This window comes from Phyllobates terribilis, unplaced genomic scaffold, assembly GCF_046119375.1.
Source record: "Phyllobates terribilis strain yellow unplaced genomic scaffold, ASM4611937v1 Scaffold_11__3_contigs__length_659146591, whole genome shotgun sequence".
Taxonomy (NCBI): Eukaryota; Metazoa; Chordata; class Amphibia; order Anura; family Dendrobatidae; genus Phyllobates; species Phyllobates terribilis.
The window spans coordinates 580,356,529-580,383,135 of NW_027362771.1; the positions used below are offsets into that span (position 1 = coordinate 580,356,529).

The 26,607-nt window shown below is 43.5% G+C and overlaps 1 protein-coding gene across 4 annotated transcripts in view; it reads right to left on the minus strand.

Annotated features, from left to right (window-relative positions):
* The window catches only part of LOC141166962 (potassium channel subfamily T member 2-like), a 285,657-nt gene that overhangs the window by 201,236 nt on the left and 57,814 nt on the right, over window positions 1-26,607 (minus strand). Inside the window, exon 1 of one of the 4 annotated variants that reach the window (XM_073654203.1) lies at window positions 1,150-1,645. The exons of the other annotated variants lie outside the window; for them this stretch is intronic. Within the exon in view, the coding sequence (XP_073510304.1) occupies window positions 1,150-1,208 (59 nt within the window). The 5' untranslated portion in view covers window positions 1,209-1,645. Of the gene's footprint in view, window positions 1-1,149; window positions 1,646-26,607 lie in introns of those variants that run through there. 4 annotated transcript variants of the gene reach the window in all.

A 26,607-nucleotide genomic window follows, 5' to 3' on the forward strand; every position in this document is an offset into this window, starting at 1 on the left:
CACTGGTCTAATGTCCATTCCTTGTGTTCTTTAGCCCAAACTTTTTGGAGATGGAAATGTCATTCTCCAGCAGGACTTGGCCCCTGTCCACACTGCCCAAAGTACCAATACCTGGTTTACACACAACAGTATCACTGTGCTTGATTGGCAGCAAACTCGCCTGACCTTAACTCCATAGAGAGTCTATTATAGAGAATCTATGGGGTATTGTCAAGAGGAAGATGAGAGACTCCAGACCCAACAATGCAGACGAGCTGAAGGCTGCTATCAAAGCCACCTGGGCTTCCATAACACCTCAGCAGGGCCACAGGCTGATCGCCTCCATGCCACATTGCCGCATTGATGCAGTAATTGATGCAAAAGGAGCCCGACCAAGTATTGAGGGCATTTACTGACCATACATTTCAGTAGGACATTTTGGATTTTAAAAACATTATTCAAGCTGTTGTTATAAAGTATTCTAATTTACTGAGATAATGACTTTTGTGTTTTCATTGGCTGTAAGCCATAATCAGCAACATTAACAGAAATAAACACTTGGAATAGATCACTCTGTAATGACTCTATATAATATACGAGTTTCACTTTTTGTATTGAAGAACTGAAATAAATTAACTTTTTGATGATATTCTAATCTAGTGAGAAGCACCTGTATATATGCGGAGGACCAGATACCTCAAAAGTAGCACAATAGTGGCTAAATAATACCACCATACAGTGATATAGTGAGTGTATGTATGTATATATGTATATATAATACATACATTCACTATATGGCGGTATTATTTAGCCACTATTGTGCTAATTTGGAGGCATCTGATCCTCCACATACATATGTCTGCACATACATGTGCGAAAGATGAAATGCCTCAAAAGTAGTACAATAAAAGCTAAATAATACCGCCATATAGCATATGTATGTATTATATATATATATATATATATATATATATATATATATATACATACACATACACTCACTATATCACTATATGACGGCAAACATCTGGACGAAGATTTAAAGGAGCGGCCTCCAGCCATTGTAAGACTACAACTCTCAGCATGCCTCAAGAAGTCGCAGGTTCAGAACGGTTAAAGAACTCGACTTTAAAAGCGACACAGACGCCACAGAAGTAACAGGTCACTTACCCAGACTCCATTGTGCCTCCTGCCCCAATGTATCTGCCAAAAAACTTTAGGTCGGCCATTTAAGCTTCCCCTACATCCTCATCCGAGTGATGGGTGATCTCGCTCGGTCCTATTTTTCCTCTCGCCCCCATGTACGGACACTTTGGGAGAAGGGAGAAAGTAATCTAAACCCCTAAAAGGGATAAATAAAAGTATTATCCTACAAAGAAAAATCCTAAATTATTAGGCCGTAAAAAAAAAAAGCGAAAGGGAAAAAAAATTAGCAGCTCGTTAGTAAATTGGCTGCGGTCTAACTCCCTCCCCCATTGTGTAATAGGTTTATATCGCCTCTGCTCCTGGTTTTTTTTTTTTCTTTTCCTTTCTCCTCCTAACGATGTCACCTCGTTAGGAAGACTGAGAGCGTAGCAGGGACACTTAGACTGGAGGGGGGTTGCCATGGCGATAAGGGCCTGCTGGTGCGCGGGAGGCCTGCCCTGGTACTTTTCTAAATTAAATATAGGGAGAGTGGAAAATAACGTTATAAGACAATAGGCGGACTAACGACGGCTGCAGGCTCACATCTCCGAAGTCAACAAGTTGTACGACGCGGAAATGGGGCCTAGAACCTGTCACAGAGATGTCAACCTAACCACGTCACGATAGACAGAGAAATAAAGTATTGAGGACTTCCCCTTTAAGAATGTTATGCATCCTTTTCTCAGTAATATCTGTTGGGTGACAAACAATATGGCCGCCTATGCTTGTCAATCAGATTTTCTACTTTTCTTCTTCGGTTTCACTCTTGTCGTGAACATCGGCCATATTGGATGTCACTTAGTTATTCCTAGAAACGGATAGAGCTTAAAAAAAAAAGAATTTATACGGTAAATTGGGTGACATCCAAAATGGCCGACAGGAAGTCTGGTTGCGTTCTGGTATAAAGGAAGCTAGGTGACAACCAATACAGTTTCCACAAGGTTGTCAAGCTAAATCGTAATGTCTGTATGAACTGTAAAGAATCCTTTCCAACAGTCCGGATTTTGCCTGGACAATCCCAAAATGTGACGGGGCTTATAATGCTCCACCCAAAAGTGGACATTTAGGAATCGTTTCAGGGTGTTTTAGGGGTATTCCTAGGTGGTCCTAATTTCAGGTATTAAAATGTTTTTTTCGGACAGGTAGTGTCGGCCATATTGAATCTCATATGGCCGACATATAAGTATTATCCACAGATAGATTATAAAGGTATGATTGCTGGGGGTCAGGTTGCAAGGACGCCCACCGATCCCATCAACAGGTTCAAAGTCCACCTGTGTGAATAGAGAAGTAGTGAGCATGGATGACCACCATACTTATCAACTTTGAAATAAAGGAAAGAGAGACACATATTGTTGTCCTTTAATGTTCTGACACAGTTTGATACTAGGTTTATGGCCCTCCACGCAGTATGATGCCCTCACAATACCCCTCCACACAATATAATGTTCCAAAGTTGTCACCACACAGAATGATTCACCCATAGTGTCTCTCTCACACAGAATAATGTCCCCCACAGTGCCCCACACACAGTATGATGCCCCCAACCGTGTGTCTCCCACTCATTATGATACTCACACAGTGCTTCCCTTGTAGATTTTTTGCCCCTCAGTGGCCGCCTCACATTTTATGATGCCCCTACTACATGATGCTCCCAACAGTGCTTCCCTTACACATTGTGATGCCCTCACAATGCCCTTCTTACACAGAATAATGCCCCCACAGTGCCCCCTCACAGTATGATGCTCTCCCAGTGATTCTCCTACACAGCCACATTAATATATTCTGCACAAATTATGATGCCCCTATAATGCCTCCCTAACACACTTTGATCTTCCAACGATGTTCCTCCTCACATTACGATGCATCTACATCATATTGCCCCTCATACACTTTATGATGACACCACAGTGCTTCCCTTACACATTATGAGGCCTTAAACGTGCCCCCTACACAGTATATTGCCCTTACCCCACATGATGATTCCCCCACAGTACCCCCTCCACACAATATGATGCATTGACAGTACCCTTCACACAGTGTGATGCCCACACATGATGCATGATGTCCCCCCACACACAGTATGATGACCCACAGTGCCCCCTTCCACCACCAGTATGGTGCTAAAAATAAATGTTCACCTAGTCTAGTCTCCAACATGAGAATAGCAGACCTCCACTGTGTGTGACCCAACACAGAATACGTCAACGCACCTCTTGCAATAAACCTCAGTCGACACTGGTGAATTGTGGAGCAAAGAGCTGATGGCTCACTGCTCCACTATTGTACTGAACTATGTCTTCATCCTAAAGACGTAAATATAGTTTGAACCGGGACATCCCAGGACAGTGAGATGGCCCCTCAATTCCACGACTGTCCTAATTTAAGGAGGTGGACAAGTGAGAAGACTCACGCAGTTAACGCCTAACAGTAAGAGTAAGTCCGGAGCAAAGAGAAGCGTACAGATTGTGTTAGTGGGATATTCATGAGATCCGCAAAGTGAAAGACGGAAGTACGGGACACAGGAGACCAGGGCTGAGCTTCAGAGTATGGAGGCAGACAGCCCTACACATGTAAAGACCAATTGATCAAGAAGGGACATGCGGCCTCAAGGTGTACCAGCATGGACTCCCGTTAGGGCCTGGACAGCGTGTGTTACTACCACCTCTTATGGCAGCCTGTTCCACTCGTTAATGACAGTGAGGGTGATTAACGAGTGGAACAGGCTGCCACGAGAGGTGGTGATTTCTCCTTCAATGGAAGTCTTCAAACAGAGGCTGGACAGACATCTGTCTGAGATGGTTTAGTGAATCCTACATTGAGCAAGGGGTTGGACCAGATGACCCTGGAGGCCTCTTCCAACTCTACCTTTCTATGTTTCTAGAGTGTCTGCAAGTGAACAAAGAATTGAGTAAACAGACCGGAGTAAGGTACTGAGAGACCGGGAACAGAGCTAAATGACCGGGGCCAGAACTGAGTAAGACCGGAGCAAAGCAAAGTATGCAGATTGTGAAGAGAGGAGCACACAGGGCTGCTACTGACATGCTGAGGGCTGAACCTCTGTTCTCTTCACCCTGTGTTCCCTCTTCTATAAAGGACAGAGAGAGTAGTGTGTATTGCAACAAAGGATTTTCTGTACTCACTGTTACACCGTCCATGGGACCAGAACCGACTTCAAACAAGACAGGAGACCATAGATCCGGGTTAACAGACTCACTTTTACTGTGCAATTCTTCCATACATGGCTGCAGTATACAAATCAAGACAAGTTCTTTAGTTAGTAAAGTAACCTTTGTTATGTGCCTTTTGAGTGTTCATTCTCATCATCTCCTGAGACCCAACATCATCCAATTCTTCTGCAACCCAGCTGAGAATCTCCCCTAAAGGGATATGGAGGCCTCGCCTTGAGCACCTCTAACAGGCTGTGAGCCTAGGACTGTGCCGGCTTCCAGATTGAGTATCAAACGTACCCTCATTCTGTTCTGACAACTTGCACCATAAAAACACTTTCTTCACTGCTGTAACTGCTATTGGAGTCTGTTTTCCTGTCTATTTAGTCTTTCTCCACAATCCGCTGTTTCTCTCTCTGGTACGGAACAGAACCTACCCAGGTCCTGTGCTATTCGGGTTGTGAACCCAAAACTGGGGTGGCCTTGCCACAGACCTCCCCTATTGGCAGTCTCACTGCTTAAGTCTCTCTGACTAACTAACTAACCGACTACAGTCCGTAACCCAGAATTGTTTTCTGTAAAAACTGCTCTAAACCGCTCCCAGTTAATGATGCAACCCCTGAATTAACTCTCTAATGTCTAAGCAGTGTAGTGTAACTAAATTCCTACCTATTGTATGGCCTTAGGCAGAGCCTATAGGAGAACCGCCATACAATAACGGCCATAGGAATTACACAGAGCAAACATTTCTTTATCATTTAAATAACGCGAAACTCATAACAGATATAAAACAACTTAGCAACCCCCTTGTTGATTCGGTGTCTTCTTCGCCTGCCACCCTCCTAAATGCCCCCACAGCAAAACGTGGTCGTCCCCGACCATTCTACATATATATATATATATATATATATACATACATATGACTAAGTCATTTTAACTTATCCAACTCAAACCCATCTTTCCTTCTCCCGTGAACGACGTCCCGCTCTCCTTCAGAATGGTCAGCCATTAGCACAACGGCCAGACCGGAGTGTCCACTGTCCGGTGTTTCTGGCAACAGGGCAACAGGTCCTCACATGACAAACGCTGCAAGTGGCAAACAGCCACTCAGGGAAATAAACACTGTCCCGGACAGTAGCTGTAGAGCTCTTGTAGCTCAGGCTGGCACCAAAATCGGCCACATGGGACGGCTTCAGGAGAGAAAAAGAAAAAGTAAAATGTTCACTTCTTCAGTTGCTTGAAGTAGTCGTCCTGCAACATCTGGACACAGGTATTGGAAGAGGGAGGGCGATCCCATCTCCACTGGGCACTAGGGTACTTCTCTCTCCCCTTGTCCACTTCTTGGATGTCAGTTCCGGCCATAACTACATTGGTGGCATTGTGTATGTACACATTTGTGGCGGCCGCTGGGGGTGCTGAATATGCCTAGGCTCGGGCCTCATGGGCACGTGAAGAAGCTGGGGTGTGGAAATCGGAACTCTGTGTCTGAGTCCCTTCCTCGGTGGTCCTGGATGTCTTCTGTGTGTCGGAGGGCAGGCACATGAGTTAAGTAGGTGGGGGTATGTGTCGCTGCTGGTGACGATGCGCCCGCTCTAACGCTGCCTCTTCCTCCCAGCGTGTGGTCTCATCAGCCGACTAGGGGCGCATGACACCCACTGCATACCAGCCCTTATGACACCACACTTTCATAAAACTTATTTTTTCGCCAACATATAGGCTGTGCAGCCGGTACGGCAGAGTGTCCCGCTTCACCATTGCTCTGTTCACATAAATGTCGTCTCCCATCCCTTGTTCCTTTATGAAGCCGAATCCTCTGATGTTAAAGTCCACCACCCTTCCCTCTGTGCAATGCTCCTCGAACTGGGCGCGTTTCGGGCCCAATAGCCCCTCCCGAGCAAGCGCATCAGCCTGCATGCGCTCCTCCCCCACATAAGGCAGCTCCCGTGGCTAGCGTAAGGAAGGATGACCCCTCGGATATAGGGGGTCCCAGTGCCCACCTTCCCAGTCAAACTCAGTGGTCATGAGACTAGGGTGCCAGCAGAGGGATAGGAGCAGGCCGAGGGGCAGGGGAAGGCCACGGAGCGGGGACCGGCCGCGTTATCAGATCTCGCAGGGGAAGCAAGGCAGGGAAGGAGAGTGCATCTTCCTCTTTGGCCAACTGAGGGGGTTTCGACGGCCCAGGGAAAGTACACCGACCTGTTTCGCATATCCACTCCAGCGGAGGCATCTTGCTCTCCCCGTCCATTTGTCTCCAGTATGTCACGTGGATCTCATGTTGCACGAGGCCCGGCTCCGGACATGGTATAGCCTCCCAGCAGGCAGCGGCCAACGAAGGGACTTCTTCTTCCTCCTCTGATAGAATTTTTCCGGCTGTGGCCCCCGGGTAGTAATTAGGATGATCTCTTCATCGGAGGTGCAGTCCATGTCTTCGGACTCCCGAGCAAAACACACCGTACAGCTTATGTTCACTAACAGCAAATACACGCCTTTTCGCTTGCTGTCCTGAAAGCAATAAGGTGCCGGCAAGTCACTTCCGGTGCGTTTCCCGCCCCATAAGCTCCACCTTTCCGTGGGTCGCACCAGTGACGCGGACGACACCTCCGCAGTCACTCCTCTCGACTTGACACACTTATCTCGTCATCTATTACCAGATCAGGCCTCTCTCCTCCCTGTACGCACCTTCTTCTGTGTGGCCCCACCTTTCCTGGGCAGAATCTTGGTTCTGGAACACCCCGTGAATGATGGTCATCTGGTGGGCCGTGCACACAGTTTTTGCGCTCTTAGTCTTTTACCACACCCACGATGGGCCGGATCCCTCCTTGGACCAGCGGGAATCACCATCTTGGGATCCACGTTGCTGTCCACCATCTTGGGACACATCTCGCCATCCACGATTCTGGCATTTACATCACTGTTCACCTTTAAGGTACTGAATTCTTCTTTCCTGTCACTTAACATCTCGCCAGCCACCATTCTGGCACTTTTCATCTTTTTCTTCACCTGTAAGGTACTTATTTCTTTCCTTTTCCTTGGTTTCCCCACTTTCTTTGTTTTCTTAATTTTCCTTTGTTTCTTTACTTTTCAGGGCCTTGTACCCTGCTAGCAGCGCCACTTGAAGAGGGGAGCACACAGGGTCACTACTGACACGCTGTGGGCCGAACCTCTGCTCTCTTCGCCCTGTGTCCCCTTTTCTATAAAGGCCAGAGAGAGTAGTGTGTATTGCAACAAAGGATTTTCTGTACTCACTGTTACACCGTCCATGGGACCGGAACCGACTTCAAACAAGACAGGAGATAGTAGATCTGGGTTAACAGACTTACTTTTACTGTGCAATTCTTCCATACACGGCTGCCGGATACAGATCAAGACAACGTCTTTAGTTAGTGAACTACCCTCGATTATGTGCCTTTCCAGTGTTCGTTCTCGTTCTGTCCTGAGACCCAACATCATCTACTTGTTCTGCGACCCAACTGAGAATCTCCCCTGAAGGGATATGGAGGCCTCGCCTTGAGCACTTCTAACAGGCTGTGAGCCTAGGACTGTTCTGGCGTCAAGATTCAGAATCAAGCATGCCCTCATTGTGTTCTGACAACTTACAACATAAAAACACTTTCTGCACTGCTGTAACTGCTATTGGAGTCTTCTTGGAGTTTTCTTGTCTATTTAGTCTCCTCCAACACTCAGCTCTTTCTCTCTCTGGTACGGAACAGAACCTACACCGGTCCTGTGCTATTTGGGTTGTGAACGCAGAACTGTGGTGGCCTTGCCACAGACCTCCCCTATTGGCAGTCTCACAGCCTAAGTCCCTCTGATTAACTCACCAACCGGCTACTGTCGGTAACACGGAATTGTTTTCTGTAAAAACTGTTCTAAACCCTTCCCAGTTAATGATGCACCCCCTGAATTAACTCTCTAATGTCTAAGCAGTGTAGTGTAACCAAATCCCTACCTATTGTATGGTTCCCCCTCTGGGCAGACCTTCCGCATCCCAGGGACGGCCTTAGGCAGAGCCTATAGGAGAATCAGCATACAATAACAACCATAGGGATTACACACAGCAAACATTTCTTTATCATTTAAATAACACAAATCTCATAACAGATATAACACAACTTTGCAACCCCTTTGTTGACGCAGCGTCTTCTTCGCCCGCCACCCTCCTACAATTGTGTTAGTAGGATATTGATGAGATCCACAACATGAAGGGTGGAAGTATGGTACATAGGAGACCAGGGCCATGCTTTAGAGTATGGGGGCAGCCAGTGCTACACGTGTAAGGACCGATCGATCAAGAAGGAACTTGTAGCCTAAAGGTGTACCAGGATTGACTCCCGTTAGGGCCTGGACAGTGTGTGTCATTACCACCAGAGTGACCGGGAAACGACTGTGACGGATAAAGATCTGACTGTGATACACCATAGAATCGAGACAGAATAGAAACGCTTGTATCTATTCTAAATGTTCAGTGCTTTGTATAATCGGGTTTAATTGTTATAACTGTGAATGCTCCTTCTATCCGAAGAAGTGACTTACATTTAGATTGCAAAACATTTAATTGGTCTCGGGACAGTTGAAGGACATGCAGAACAGCACTCCTTTCAACAGGCAAAGGAGGAGTGGTCAGGTATCAATTCCCATGGGATTTTGGGACCCCCATTTTAATGATCAGTGAGGGCCCCCGTGGTCATAAATTAGGTAGTACATGTTTATGGGACAAAAAAAAAAGTGACAACCAATATCATACCTTACAACTGTCCTGGATCTAGTAGGACAATCCTGAATTTGGGGAGCTGTCCTGCTGTCCTTAGAGGTTGGAGAGCATAGATACAGTTTACTATAATGGTGGAGCAGGGAGCAGTCAGATCCTTGTTCCATCATTTTGTTTATGTAGAGCAGGGATGTCCAACTCAAACACACAGAGGGCCAAATGAAAAACTTGGACAAAGTCACGGGCCAACCAGAATACAGTATAATGGGCCCCAAAAAGTCCTTCATGCAGAATAATGGCCCCACATAGTCCTCCATACAGTATAATGGGTCCCACATAGTCCTCCATACAGTATAATGGCCCCACATGTCCTCCATATAGTATAATGGCCCCACATAGTGCTCCATACAGAATAATGGGTCTCACATAGTCCTCCATACACTAAAATGGCCCCACATGTCCTCCATATAGTATAATGGCCCCACATAGTCTTCCATACAGAATAATGGGCCCCACATAGTCCTCCATACAGAATAATGGGCCCCACATAGTCCTCCATACAGAATAATGGGCCCCACATAGTCCTCCATACAGTATAATGAGTGCCACATAGTCCTCCATACAGTATAATGGTCCCACATAGTCCTCCATACAGAATAATGGGAGCCACATAGTCCTCCATACATTATAATGGCCTCATATAGTCCTCCATACAGTATAATGGTCCCACATAGTCCTCCATACAGTATAATGGGCCCCACATAGTGCTCAATACAGTATAATGGCCCCACATAGTCTTCCATACAGTAAAATGGGCCCACATAGTCCCCCATACAGTATAATGGGCCCCACATAGTCCTCCATACAGTATAATGGGCCCCACATAGTCCTCCATACAGTATAATGGGCCCCACATAGTCCTCCATACAGAATAATGGGCCCCACATAGTCTTCCATACAGAATAATGGGCCCCACATAGTCTTCCATACAGAATAATGGGCCCCACATAGTCCTCCATACAGAATAATGGGCCTCACATAGTCCTTCATACAGAATAATGGCCCCACATAGTCCTCCATACAGAATAATGGGCCTCACATAGTCCTCCATACAGAATAATAGCCCCACATAGTCCTCCAAACAGAATAATGGGCCCCACATAGTCTTCCATACAGAATAATGGGCCCCACATAGTCCTCCATACAGTATAATAGGCCCCACATAGTCCTTCATACAGTATAATGGGCCCCACATAGTCCTCCATACAGTATAATAGGCCCCACATAGTCCTCCATACAGAATAATGGGTACCACATAGTCCTCCATACAGTATATTGGGCCCCACATAGTCCTCCAAACAGAATAATGGGCCCTACATAGTCCTCCATACAGAATAATGGGCCCCACATAGTCCTCCATACAGAATAATAGCCCCACATAGTCCTCCATACAGAATAATGGGCCCCACATAGTCCTCCATACAGAATAATGGGCCACACATAGTCCTCCATACAGTATAATGGGCCCCACATAGTCCTCCGTACAGTATAATGGGCCCCACATAGTCCTCCGTACAGTATAATGGGCCCCACATAGTCCTCCGTACAGTATAATGGGCCCCACATAGTCCTCCATACAGTATAATGGCCCCACATAGTCCTCCATATAGAATAATGGCCCCACATAGTCCTCCATACAGTATAATGGGCCCCACATAGTCCTCCATACAGAATAATAGGCCCCACATAGTCCTCCATACAGAATAATGGGCCCCACATAGTCCTCCTTACAGTATAATGGGCCCCACATAGTCCTCCATACAGTATAATGGGCCCCACATAGTCCTCCATACAGTATAATGGGCCCCACATAGTCCTCCATACAGTATAATGGCCCCACATAGTCTTCCATACAGTATAATTGGACCCACATAGTCCTCCATACAGAATAATGGACCCACATAGTCCTCCATACAGAATAATGGGCCCCACATAGTCCTCCATACAGAATAATGGTCCCACATAGTCCTCCATACAGAATAATGAGCCCCACATAGTCCTCCATACAGTATAATGGCCCCACATAGTCCTCCATACAGAATAATGGGCCCCACATAGTCCTCCATACAGTATAATGGGCCCCACATAGTCCTCCATACAGAATAATGGGCCCCACATAGTCCTCCATACAGTATAATGGGCCCCACATAGTCCTCCATACAGAATAATGGGCCCCACATAGTCCTCCATACAGAATAATGGGCCCCACATAGGGGTGGTGGTTCTGGTGTCGCAGGCCAAATAAAACCACCCTGCGGGTCAGAGTTTGTCATGTATGATGTAGAGGTTGAAGGACCTACAGCTCTCGGGACTGTCCAGCAGACCCCAGCTCAGTCATAGATCTAACATGTGCCCTCATGTTGATCAGTGAGCCGGCATTTTTCTGGCCACGGTGGGAATACACAGGTGACAGATGAAGCCACGACGCTTCAGCACAAGCACAGTCTGCGGATAATCGTAGATAAGACATTTGTGTAAATATAGCGCAGATGCCTGACACCGCGATAACGATTCCTTACACAAACAGCAGATTTAATAGAAGCCAAAACACACATCCTACACGGCCAAATCCAATGTCCTATCCGCACCTTTATTATCTGCGCGGAACATCCGACCAGAAGCCGGGCGTCCACTCGCTAACTTCACGCGTCTGACGGTGCTGAGGCTGCTCAGGAGGGGCGGCGGAAATACAGTGATATAAAGGGAGGGCACGACGCACAAAAATGTATGGAGAAAGGTGGTGAAAAAGTACTGTGAAATGGAGAAAAAGCACAATTTTTGCCATGTTTTTTTGGGTTTCGCTCATTCGCTCAATCATTCCCCGGTTCAGTATGGTTAGGGCGACACCAAGCTTTTTTTAAGTAGTAAAAAATAAAAAGCACAGAAATTTGTAAAAAAAAAATATACCATAATTATATTTTTGTCACCTTTTTATAAGACCCATAACTTTTTATTTTTAGCATGTTTTTCTTGAGTGACAAGTTGTCGATTTTGGCGGTTCTTTTCTACCATGCATGACACATACATGTACGATATAGTAGTTATATTCTTGTACATAGGAGAAGTATTATAGTAGTTATATTCTTGTACATAGGGGGCAGTATTATAGTAGTTATATTCTTGTACATAGGGGCAGTATTATAGTAGTTATATTCTTGTACATAGGGGGCAGTATTATAGTAGTTATATTCTTGTACATAGGGGCAGTATTATAGTAGTTATATTCTTGTACATAGGGGGCAGTATTATAGTAGTTATATTCTTGTACATAGGGGGCAGTATTATAGTAGTTATATTCTTGTACATAGGGGGCAGTATTATAGTAGTTATATTCTTGTACATAGGGGGCAGTATTATAGTAGTTATATTCTTGTACATACGGGCAGTATTATAGTAGTTATATTCTTGTACATAGGGAGCAGTATTATAGTAGTTATATTCTTGTGCATAGGGGGCAGTATTATAGTAGTTATATTCTTGTACATAGGGGGCAGTATTATAGTAGTTATATTCTTGTACATAGGGGGCAGTATTATAGTAGTTATATTCTTGTACATACGGGCAGTATTATAGTAGTTATATTCTTGTACATAGGGGCAGTATTATAGTAGTTATATTCTTGTACATAGGGGGCAGTATTATAGTAGTTATATTCTTGTACATAGGGGCAGTATTATAGTAGTTATATTCTTGTACATAGGGGGCAGTATTATAGTAGTTATATTCTTGTACATAGGGGCAGTATTATAGTAGTTATATTCTTGTACATAGGGGCAGTATTATAGTAGTTATATTCTTGTACATAGGGGCAGTATTATAGTAGTTATATTCTTGTACATAGGGGCAGTATTATAGTAGATATATTCTTGTACATAGGAGCAGTATTATAGTAGTTATATTCTTATACATAGGAGGCAGTATTATAGTAGTTATATTCTTATACATAGGAGGCAGTATTATCTATACATATAATCGTCTTATCCCGTCTGTCTGTCTGTCTGTCTGTCTTTCTGTCTCTCCAGGAAATCCCGCGTCGCTGATTGGTCCGGCCGTGGCCAATCAGCGACGCGGGATTTCAAAAAAAGATGGCGGCCGTTAGCGGTTCATCTGCCGGACAGAGGTCAGCGGTGATGCAGCAGGGAGATGACCGGCGCTAGCCGCTCATCTCCCCGGTGCTGGCAGCACAAGTACCCCGACAGGCGGCGCCGCTCACCTCCATGCGGCTAACGTCGGGAGATCAGCGGCTTGGCCCGCTGATCTCCCGACGGCAAGTGTGAACGGAGGGCCGGGGAGCGGCGCTGCCGGTCAGGATACTTCTGCTGCGAGCAGCCGCTCATCTCCCGGCTTCTCGCAGCGGAAGTAGCCGCACAGGCAGCGCCGCTCCCCGGTCCTCACTAATACAATTCGCTGATTGGTCACGGGCTCCTGCCGCGACCAATGAGTGATCTTGGCGCCAAATTTAAACACCGCTCTGCTGATTGGTCGAGACCGCCGGCCGCGACCAATCAGCGATTTTGGCGCCAAATTTAAACACCACTCTGCTGACTGGTCGCGGCTGCCGGCGAGCCGCGACCAATCAGCGAGATTGGCGCCAAATTTAAATACCGCTCCGCTGATTGGTCGTGGCCGCCAGCAGACCGCGACCAATCAGCGATTTTGGCGCCAAATTTAAACGACGCTCTGCTAATTGGTCGTGGCCGCCAGCCACGTCCAATCAGCGAGATTGGCGCCAAATTTAAACAACGCTCTGCTGATTGGTCGCGGCCGCTGGCCGACCGCGACCAATCAACGACATTGGCGCCAAATTTAAACACCGCTCTGCTGATTGGTCGCGGTCGCCGGCCGCAACCAATCAGCATTATTGGCGCCAAATTTAAACCCCGCTCTGCTGATTGGTCGCGGGTGGCGGCCGCGACCAATCAGCGATTTTGGCGCCAAGTTTAAACAACGCTCTGCTGATTACGTCCGGTCAGCCGCATACATATTCTAGAATACCCGATGCGTTAGAATCGGGCCACCATCTAGTAGTAGTTATATTCTTGTACATAGGCAGCAGTATTATAGTAGTTATATTCTGGTACATAGGGGGCAGTATTATAGCAGTTATATTCTTGTACATAGGCAGCAGTATTATAGTAGTTATATTCTGGTACATAGGGGGCAGTATTATAGTAGTTATATTCTTGTACATAGGGGGCAGTATTATAGTAGTTATATTCTTGTACATAGGGGGCAGTATTATAGTAGTTATATTCTTGTATATAGGGGGCAGTATTATAGTAGTTATATTCTTGTACATAGGGGGCAGTATTATAGTAGTTATATTCTTGTACATAGGGGCAGTATTATAGTAGTTATATTCTTGTACATAGGGGCAGTATTATAGTAGTTATATTCTTGTACATAGGGGGCAGTATTATAGTAGTTATATTCTTGTACATAGGGGCAGTATTATAGTAGTTATATTCTTGTACATAGGGGCAGTATTATAGTAGATATATTCTTGTACATAGGAGCAGTATTATAGTAGTTATATTCTTGTACATAGGGGGCAGTATTATAGTAGTTATATTCTTATACATAGGAGGCAGTATTATCTATACATATAATCGTCTTATCCCGTCTGTCTGTCTGTCTTTCTGTCTCTCCAGGAAATCCCGCGTCGCTGATTGGTCCGGCCGCGGCCAATCAGTGACGCAGGATTTCAAAAAAAGATGGCGGCCGTTAGCGGTTCATCTGCCGGACAGAGGTCAGCGGTGATGCAGCAGGGAGATGACCGGCGCTAGCCGCTCATCTCCCCGGTGCTGGCAGCACAAGTACCCCGACAGGCGGCGCCGCTCACCTCCATGCGGCTAACGTCGGGAGATCAGCGGCTTGGCCCGCTGATCTCCCGACGGCAAGTGTGAATGGAGGACCAGGTAGCGGCGCTGCCGGTCAGGATACTTCTGCTGCGAGCAGCCGCTCATCTCCCGGCTTCTCGCAGCGGAAGTAGCCGCACAGGCAGCGCCGCTCCCCGGTCCTCACTAATACAATTCGCTGATTGGTCACGGGCTCCTGCCGCGACCAATCAGTGATCTTGGCGCCAAATTTAAACACCGCTCTGCTGATTGGTCGAGACCGCCGGCAGCGACCAATCAGCGATTTTGGCGCCAAATTTAAACACCACTCTGCTGACTGGTCGCGGCTGACGGCGAGCCGCGACCAATCAGCGAGATTGGCGCCAAATTTAAATACCGCTCTGCTGATTGGTCGTGGCCGCCAGCAGACAGCGACCAATCAGCGATTTTGGCGCCAAATTTAAACGCCTCTCTGCTAATTAGTTGTGGCCGCCAGCCACGTCCAATCAGCGAGATTGGCGCCAAATTTAAACAAAGCTCTGCTGATTGGTCGCGGTCGCCGGCCGCAACCAATCAGCATTATTGGCGCCAAATTTAAACCCCGCTCTGCTGATTGGTCGCGGGTGGCGGCCACGACCAATCAGCGATTTTGGCGCCAAATTTAAACAACGCTCTGCTGATTACGTCCAGTCGGCCGCCTACATATTCTAGAATACCCGATGCGTTAGAATCGGGCCACCATCTAGTAGTAGTTATATTCTTGTACATAGGCAGCAGTATTATAGTAGTTATATTCTGGTACATAGGGGGCAGTATTACAGTAGTTATATTCTTGTACATAGGGGGCAGTATTACAGTAGTTATATTCTTGTACATAGGGGGCAGTATTATAGTAGTTATATTCTTGTACATAGGAGAAGTATTATAGTAGTTATATTCTTGTACATAGGGGGCAGTATTATAGTAGTTATATTCTTGTACATAGGGAGCAGTATTATAGTAGTTATATTCTTGTACATAGGAGGCAGTATTATAGTAGTTATATTCTTGTACATAGGGAGCAGTATTATAGTAGTTATATTCTGGTACATAGGGGGCAGTATTATAGCAGTTATATTCTTGTACATAGAGGGCCGTATTACAGTAGTTATATTCTTGTACATAGGAGCAGTATTATAGCAGTTGTATTCTGGTACATAGGGGACAGTATTATAGTAGTTATATTCTTGTACATAAGGGGCAGTTTACAGTAGTTATATTCTTGAACATAAGAGCAGTATTATAGTAGTTATATACTGGTACATAGGGGGTAGTATTATAGTAGTTATATTCTTGTACATAGGAGCAGTATTATAGTAGTTTTATTCTTGTACATAGGAGCAGTATTATATATTATAGTATATTCTTGTACATAGGGGGCAGTATTATAGTAGTTATATTCTTGTACATAGGGGGCAGTATTATAGTAGTTATATTCTTGCACATAGGAGCAGTATTATAGTAGATATATTCTTGAACATAGGGGCAGTATTATAGTAGTTATATTCTTGTACATAGGGAGCAGCATTATAGCAGTTATATTCTTGTACATAGGGAGCAGTATTACAGTAGTTATATTCTTGTACATAGGGGGCAGTATTATAGTAGTTATATTCTTGTACATAGGGGGCAGTATTATAGTAGTTATATTCTTGTACATAGGGGGCAGTATTATAGTAGTTATATTCTTGTACATAGGGGGCAGTATTATAGTAGTTATATTCTTGTACATAGGAGAAGTATTATAGTAGTTATATTCTTGTACATAGGGGGCAGTATTATAGTAGTTATATTCTTGTACATAGGGAGCAGTATTATAGTAGTTATATTCTTGTACATAGGAGGCAGTATTATAGTAGTTATATTCTTGTACATAGGGAGCAGTATTATAGTAGTTATATTCTGGTACATAGGGGGCAGTATTATAGCAGTTATATTCTTGTACATAGAGGGCCGTATTACAGTAGTTATATTCTTGTACATAGGAGCAGTATTATAGTAGTTGTATTCTGGTAAATAGGGGACAGTATTATAGTAGTTATATTCTTGTACATAAGGGGCAGTATTACAGTAGTTATATTCTTGAACATAGGAGCAGTATTATAGTAGTTATATACTGGTACATAGGGGGTAGTATTATAGTAGTTATATTCTTGTACATAGGAGCAGTATTATAGTAGTTATATTGTACATAGGAGCAGTATTATATATTATAGTATATTCTTGTACATAGGGGGCAGTATTATAGTAGTTATATTCTTGTACATAGTGGGCAGTATTATAGTAGTTATATTCTTATACATAGGAGCAGTATTATAGTAGTTATATTCTTGCACATAGGAGCAGCATTATAGTAGATATATTCTTGAACATAGGGGCAGTATTATAGTAGTTATATTCTTGTACATAGGGAGCAGTATTATAGCAGTTATATTCTTGTACATAGGGAGCAGTATTAGAGTAGTTATATTCTTGTACATAGGGGGCAGTATTATAGTAGTTATATTCTTATACATAGGGGGCAGTATTATAGTAGTTATATTCTTGTACATAGGGGGCAGTATTATAGTAGTTATATTCTTGTACATAGGGAGCAGTATTATAGTAGTTATATTCTTGTACATAGGGGGCAGTATTATAGTAGTTATATTCTTGTACATAGGGGGCAGTATTATAGTAGTTATATTCTTGTACATAGGAGAAGTATTATAGTAGTTATATTCTTGTACATAGGGGAAAGTATTATAGCAGTTATATTCTTGTACATAGGAGAAGTATTATAGTAGTTATATTCTTGTACATAGGGGGAAGTATTATAGCAGTTATATTCTTGTACATAGAGGGCAGAATTACAGTAGTTATATTCTTGTACATGGGAGCAGTATTATAGTAGTTGTATTCTGGTACATAGGGGACAGTATTATAGTAGTTATATTTTTGTACATAGGAGCAGTATTATATAATATAGTAGTTATATTCTTGTACATAGGGGGCAGTATTATAGTAGTTATATTCTTGTCCATAGTGGGCAGTATTATAGTAGTTATATTCTTATACATAGGAGCAGTATTATAGTAGTTATATTCTTGCACATAGGAGCAGTATTATAGTAGATATATTCTTGAACATAGGGGCAGTATTATAGCAGTTATATTCTTGTACATAGGGAGCAGTATTATAGTAGTTATATTCTTGTACATAGGGGGCAGTATTATAGTAGTTATATTCTTGTACATAGGGGGCAGTATTATAGTAGTTATATTCTTGTACATAGGGAGCAGTATTATAGTAGTTATATTCTTGTACATAGGGGGCAGTATTATAGTAGTTATATTCTTGTACATAGGGGGCAGTATTATAGTAGTTATATTCTTGTACATAGGGGGCAGTATTATAGTAGTTATATTCTTGTACATAGGAGCAGTATTATAGTAGTTATATTCTTGTACATAGGGGGCAGTATTATAGTAGTTATATTCTTGTACATAGGGGGCAGTATTATAGTAGTTATACTCTTGTACATAGGGGGCAGTATTATAGTAGTTATATTCTTGTACATGGGGAGCAGTATTATAGTAGTTATATTCTGGTACATAGGGGGCAGTATTATAGTAGTTATATTCTTGTACATAGGGAGCAGTATTATAGTAGTTACAGTGCTGGCCAAAAGTATTGGCACCCCTGCAATTCTGTCAGATAATACTCAGTTTCTTCCTGAAAATGATTGCAATCACAAATTCTTTGGTATTATTCTCTTCATTTAATTTGCTTTCAAGGAAAAAACACAAAAAGAGAATGAAGCAAAAATCAAATCATTGATCATTTCACACAAAACTCCAAAAAAGGGCCGGACAAAAGTATTGGCACCCTCAGCCTAATACTTGGTTGCACAACCTTTAGCCAAAATAACTGCGAACAACCGCTTCCGGTAACCATCAATGAGTTTCTTACAATGCTCTGCTGGAATTGTAAACCATTCTTCTTTGGCAAACTGCTCCAGGTCCCTGATATTTGAAGGGTGCCTTCTCCAAACTCCCATTTTGAGATCTCTCCACAGGTGTTCTATGGGATTCAGGTCTGGACTCATTGCTGGCCACCTTAGAAGTCTCCAGTGCTTTCTCTCAAACCATTTTATAGTGCTTTTAGAAGTGTGTTTTGGGTCATTGTCCTGCTGGAAGACCCATGACCTCTGAGGGAGACCCAGCTTTCACACACTGGGCTCTACATTATGCTGCAAAATTTGTTGGTAGTCTTCAGACTTCATAATGCCATGCACACGGTCAAGCAGTCCAGTGCCAGAGGCAGCAAAGCAACCCCAAAACATCAGGGAACCTCCGCCATGTTTGACTGTAGGGACCATGTTTTTTTCTTTGAATGCCTCTTTTTTTTTCCTGTACACTCTATGTTGATGCTTTTTCCCAAAAAGCTCTACTTTTGTCTCATCTGACCAGAGAACATTCTTCCAAAACATTTTAGGCTTTCTCAGTTAAGTTTTGGCAAACTCCAGCCTAGCTTTTTTATGTCTCGGGGTAAGAAGTGGGGTCTTCCTGGGTATCCTACCATACAGTCCCTTTTCATTCAGACGCCGACGGATAGTACGGGTTGACACTGTTGTACCCTCGGACTGCAGAGCAGCTTGAACTTGTTTGCATGTTAGTCGAGGTTCTTTATCCACCATCCGCACAATCTTGCGTTGAAATCTCTCGTCAATTTTTCTTTTGCCGTCCACATCTAGGGAGGTTAGCCACAGTGCCATGGGCTTTACACTTCTTGATGACACTGCGCACGGAAGACACAGGAACATTCAGGTCTTTGGAGATGGACGTGTAGCCTTGAGATTGCTCATGCTTCCTCACAATTTGCTTTCTCAAGTCCTCAGACAGTTCTTTGGTCTTCTTTCTTTTCTCCATGCTCAATGTGGTACACACAAGGACACAGGACAGAGGTTGAGTCAACTTTAATCCATGTTAACTGGCTGCAAGTGTGATTTAGTTATTGCCAACACCTGTTAGGTGCCACAGGTAAGTTACAGGTGCTGCTAATTACACGAATTAGAGAAGCATCACATGATTTTTCAAAGGGTGCCAATACTTTTGTTCACCCCCTTTTTTAGGTTTGGTGTGGAATTATATCCAATTTGGCTTTAGGACAATTATTTTTGTGTTTTTTCATTGAAAGCAAATTAAATGAAGAGAATAATACCAAAGAATTTGTGATTGCAATCATTTTCAGGAAGAAACTGAGCATTATCTGACAGAATTGCAGGGGTGCCAATACTTTTGGCCAGCACTGTATATTCTTGTACATAGGGAGCAGTATTATAGTAGTCATATTCTTGTACATAGGAGGCAGTATTATAGTAGTTATATTCTTGTACATATGGGGCAGTATTATAGTAGTTATATTCTTGTACATAGGGAGCAGTATTATAGTAGTTATATTCTTGTACATAGGGAGCAGTAATATAGTAGTTATATTCTTGTACATAGGGGCAGTATTATAGTAGTTATATTCTGGTACATAGGGGGCAGTATTATAGTAGTTATATTCTGGTACATAGGAGCAGTATTACAGTAGTTATATTCTTGTACATAGCAGCAGTATTATAGTAGTTATATTCTGGTACATAGGGGACAGTTTTATAGTAGTTATATTCTTGTACATAAGGGGCAGTATTATAGTAGTTATATTCTTGTACATAGGAGCAGTATTATAGTAGTTATATTCTTGTATATAGGGGGTAGTATTATAGTAGTTATATTCTTGTACATAGGAGCAGTATTATAGTAGTTATATTCTTGTACATAGGAGCAGTATTATAGTAGTTATATATTGGTACATAGGGGGCAGTATTATAGTAGTTATATTCTTGTACATAGGAGCAGTATTATAGTAGTTATATTCTTGTACATAGGAGCAGTATTATTGTTATGTTCTGCTACCAGAGCTAAGGAAAGAGAGGAGATCTGTCCCTACGATAGAACTCAGCTGAATCCCTACGATGTAACAGGGAACCTGATCCTGCGATCAGACCTGCTAAAGTCCTAAGCTAGTCTGTACGGAGACCTATAGATGTGGGGAAGGAATCCCTACAAGTACTAAGGACTGGGAGGAAAAATGGGACACCTCCTAACAGAAACAGTAGCAGACAGACAAACAAACAAAATATAAAGAACAAAGAGGTCCGTAGACCAAGCAAACTAACAGAGTTAGATACAGAACACAGGCTAGCTAGAAAGTAGTTATACAATGAAGTCCAGCAAAGCCAGAAGGGCGGAGCAGGATTAAATAGGCCAACGAGGTCATGTGACCAGCAAAGGAAAAAAAACCTAAGAGCAAGGTTCTAACAGTACCCCCCCTTCTAAGAGGATCCTCCGGATCCCCTAGGACCAGGCTTATCAGGAAATCTCCTGTGAAATGCTCTGATAAGTCTGGACGCGGAAACATCATCTGACCTCACCCAAGAGTTATCCTCGGGTCCGAAACCTTTCCAGGCCACCAGATACTGCAAACTACCTCTATACCGTCTAGAGTTAAGGATGCGAGAAATTTCATATTCCCCGTCCTCCACCACCGGAGGAACAGAGGCAGAGGCGTCACCATCCGACACAACAGCTTTTTTTAACAGAGAGACATGAAATACCGGATTAATTCTCCAGGAGGTAGGAACCTCCAACCTAACAGCAGATTGGTTGACAACCTGAAGCACCTTAAAGGGCCCTACAAACTTGGGACCCAATTTCTTAGAAGGAATCCTCAACCGCAGATTCCTAGAGGACAACCAAACCATGTCACCAACAGCGAACAAAACCTCCTGTCGTTTCCTATCAAAGTAGTCTTTAGATTTTCTGTTGGCCTCCTGAAGATTACCACGCACATCCGTCCAAACTCTCTCCAAATCACCGGAAAAATTCTCCTCCTCAGGCACGGCAGATCCCAACTTGGAGAACGACCCAAACGACGGATGTCTCCCAGAACAACAAAAAAAAGGCGAACAACCAGCAGAAGAAGATGTATGATTGTTCAGAGCAAATTCAGCAAGTGGCAGAAACTCAGACCACCCCTCTTGATTGTCTGCCACAAAACAACGCAAGAACTGCTCAACATCCTGGTTTTTCCTTTCTGTCTGGCCATTAGATTCAGGATGATATCCGGACGAGAACGACAGATGAACTCCCAACCTGTCACAAAAGGCACGCCAAAAACGAGCCACGAACTGAGGACCCCTATCAGAAACAATGTCAGTAGGAACGCCATGAAGTCTGACAATTTCCTTGACAAAGGCCTTAGCGAGAGTTTTAGCGCAGGGCAGTTTGACGAAGGGAACCAAGTGACACATCTTGCTAAAACGGTCCACGACCACCCAGATGACAGTAAAACCCTCAGAGGGGGGAAGGTCAGTTATAAAGTCCATAGCCAAATGTGTCCAAGGAGCACTAGGAACCTCCAAAGGACAAAGCAACCCCGCAGCAGGAGTATGTGAGGACTTAGATCTAGCACATATAGTACATTGACGCACCCACTTAATGACTTCCTTCTGCCATCCAGGCCACCAAAAACTGCGACCCACCAGTCTCTTGGTCTCAGAGATTCCGGGATGACCTGCCAACCGAGATTCGTGACACTCAATAAACAAATCTCTCCTAAAGGTCCCAGGCACAAACAACCTCCCATGAGGAGTGTTAGATGGGGCATTCTCCTGAGCTTTAAGAATCTCATCTTCCAAAACGGAGTCCAAAGCAGCTATCACAACACCTTCTTGTAAAATGTTCTCCTCTTTCTCAGCACCGACTATGGGAAAAAAACTGCGAGACAAGGCATCCGCCTTAACATTCTTAGTACCAGGGATGTAAGTAACGGAGAAATTAAACCGCGGGAAAAACAGTGCCCACCTAGCCTGACGGGCATTCAGCCGCTTGGCAGCATCAAGATATATCAGATTTTTATGATCCGTAAGAACCTGAACGGGAAATTCCGCACCTTCCAAGAAGTGGCGCCAGTGTTCAAATGCGAGTTTAATAGCCAATAATTCCCGATTACCAATATCGTAATTCAGTTCAGTCTCCGAAAAATTTTTTGAAAAAAAGGCACAGGGATGTAATCCATCCCCGTTATCCTGAGACAATACTGCGCCAACCCCCACCGAAGAAGCATCAACCTCAACCAAAAACGGCTTAGTCACATCAGGCTGCATAAGGATGGGAGCAGAGGTGAACCTCTCCTTGAGATACACAAAAGCTTCAATGGCCTCAGAAGACCACTGAACCGCATCAGCACCTTTCCTGGTGAGATCGGTCAGAGGTTTGACAATACTAGAAAAATTTTTTATGAATTTTCTGTAATAATTGGCGAAACCTAAAAACCTCTGTATCGATTTCAAACCAATAGGCCTAGGCCATTCCTGTACAGCTTGAACTTTAACCGGGTCCATCTCAAAACCTTCGCTGGAGATAATGTAACCCAAAAAACTAATTCTCTGTACAGCGAACTCACATTTCTCCAGCTTAGCAAAAAGCGAATTGTCCATTAACAATTGTAATACCTCACGTACGCTCCGCCAATGAGACTCCAGATCCGGCGAATAAATCAAAATGTCATCCAAATACACAACCACATTTTTGCCGATCAAAGGTCTAAGGATGTCATTAATAAGATTCTGAAAAAATGCAGGAGCATTAGTAAGACCAAAAGGCATAACCAGATTCTCAAAATGACCCACAGGAGTGTTAAAAGCAGTCTTCCATTCGTCACCCTCCTTCATGCGCAACAGATTGTATGCCCCCTTAAGGTCAATTTTAGAGAACCACTTGGCCCCCATTAACTGGTTAAACAGATCAGGAATCAATGGCAGTGGGTAAGGATTGCGTACAGTAATTTTGTTAATCTCACGAAAATCCAGACAAGGACGTAAACCGCCGTCCTTTTTTTTTACAAAAAAAAATCCAACCGCCACAGGAGACTTAGAGGGCCTAATGTGACCGGCGGCCAAACTTGTCTGTATGTATTCATCCAAAGCCTTCCTCTCAGGAATAGTAAGGTTAAATAAACGACTTTTAGGAAGAGTCGCTCCAGGGACAAATTCAATAGAACAATCATAGTCTCTATGGGGAGGCAAAACCTGCGATTCCTTCTCAGAAAAAACTCTCCAAAAATCCTGAATAGGAACAGGCAATTCTCCCCTATCCAAAGCTGCAATACGCCCGTTACAACACTTGTCATAACATTTATGGCTCCAGGATTTAATTTCATTGGTAGACCAATCCAGTACAGGATTGTGAAATTTTAACCAGGGCAATCCCAATATTACTGGAGAAGGCAAGTTATTCAAAACTACCAAATCCAATTTCTCATGGTGAACACCATTAATAGTGAGAGGAAATTCACAGACCTTGAGAGTAATATTCTTCAAAGGGGAACCATCCACAGAAACCACAGCAATGGGGGATGATAAAGGTTCGGGTTTTAAATTGAGTCTTTCCAAGAATCCCCCATCAATTACATTCAGAGTAGATCCACAATCGACAAACACCCGAAATTCCATTAATTTTTCCTGAGCAATCGTGGAAGCAGCTAAAAATACACCCTTGGAATTTAAACAGGCAATACGGGCATGACTGACCATTTTTTTTTCTTTCTTCATACGAAGTTCACAGCCTTTAATCAAATGACCAGATTTTCCGCAATAGAAACACAAGCCTTCAGAAAATCGACGGTCTTTTTCTTGAGAGCGAGGTGCCACCGATCCAATCTCCATCGATTCACCACTGTTAGTACACACATTCTCATAACCAGAAACTGACATAGCAGAGGATTTGCTCTCATTAACCCTTGCACGCAGTCTCCTATCCACCCGTATAGCTAATTGCATAGCCTGTTGCAAATCTTCAGGTGTAGGATAAGCAATTAGCAGGTCTTTAACCCTTTCATTGAGCCCAGCAAGAAATAGACTTTTCAGGGCAGAATCGTTCCACCCTGTTTGAGTAGACCAACGACGGAAATGAGTACAATATTTTTCCACATTACCTGATCCCTGTCTCAAACGTCTTAACTCAGTCTCAGCTGATGCGACACGGTCAGGATCATCATATAATAGTCCCAAAGCAGAAAAAAAACTATCCACTGATCTGAAGCATGTATCACTAGGTTGCAAAGAAAAGGCCCACTCCTGAGGCTCTTTGCGCAAAAGTGACATTATGAACCCTATGCGCTGGGATTCATCCCCAGAGGACTTGGGTCTCAAACGAAAATACAATAAGCAAGCATTTTTAAATGAAAAAAATTCTCGGTGTTCACCAAAAAATAAATCCGGCAAACATACCTTAGGCTCCAAGAAATGTGCTCCAGGACAGTTACTCACGTGCTGATGGAGCTCGGCCACCTCCAGAGAGAGTCCCTGCAGGCGATGAGCCAAATCCTGAACCGACACCATGATGGAACAGAAAAATCTTTCCTTAGAGAATTTGCAGGCTGGACTTACTGTTATGTTCTGCTACCAGAGCTAAGGAAAGAGAGGAGATCTGTCCCTACGATAGAACTCAGCTGAATCCCTACGATGTAACAGGGAACCTGATCCTGCGATCAGACCTGCTAAAGTCCTAAGCTAGTCTGTACGGAGACCTATAGATGTGGGGAAGGAATCCCTACAAGTACTAAGGACTGGGAGGAAAAATGGGACACCTCCTAACAGAAACAGTAGCAGACAGACAAACAAACAAAATATAAAGAACAAAGAGGTCCGTAGACCAAGCAAACTAACAGAGTTAGATACAGAGCACAGGCTAGCTAGAAAGTAGTTATACAATGAAGTCCAGCAAAGCCAGAAGGGCGGAGCAGGATTAAATAGGCCAACGAGGTCATGTGACCAGCAAAGGAAAAAAAAACCTAAGAGCAAGGTTCTAACAATTATATATTATAGTAGTTATATTCATGTACATAGGGGGCAGTATTATAGTAGTTATATTCTTGTACATAGGAGCAGTATTATAGTAGTTATATTCTTGTACATAGGAGCAGTATTATATATTATAGTAGTTATATTCATGTACATAGGGGGCAGTATTATAGTAGTTATATTCTTGCACATAGGGGGCAGTATTATAGTAATTATATTCTTATACAATACAGACCAAAAGTTTGGACACACCTTCTCATTTAAAGATTTTTCTGTATTTTCATGACTATGAAAATTGTACATTCACACTGAAGGCATCAAAACTATGAATTAACACATGTGGAATTATATACTTAACAAAAAAGTGTGAAACAACTGAAAATATGTCTTATATTCTAGGTTCTTCAAAGTAGCCACCTTTTGCTTTAATGACTGCTTTGCACACTCTTGGCATTCTCTTGATGAGCTTCAAGAGGTAGTCACCGGAAATGGTTTTCACTTCACAGGTGTGCCCTGTCAGGTTTAATAAGTGGGATTTCTTGCCTTATAAATGGGGTTGGGACCATCAGTTGTGTTGTGCAGAAGTCTGTTAGAATTTGTATTATGGCAAGAAAAAAGCAGCTAAGTAAAGAAAAACGAGTGGCCATCATTACTTTAAGAAATGAAGGTCAGTCAGTCCGAAAAATTGGGAAAACTTTGAAAGTGTCCCCAAGTGCAGTTGCAAAAACCATCAAGTGC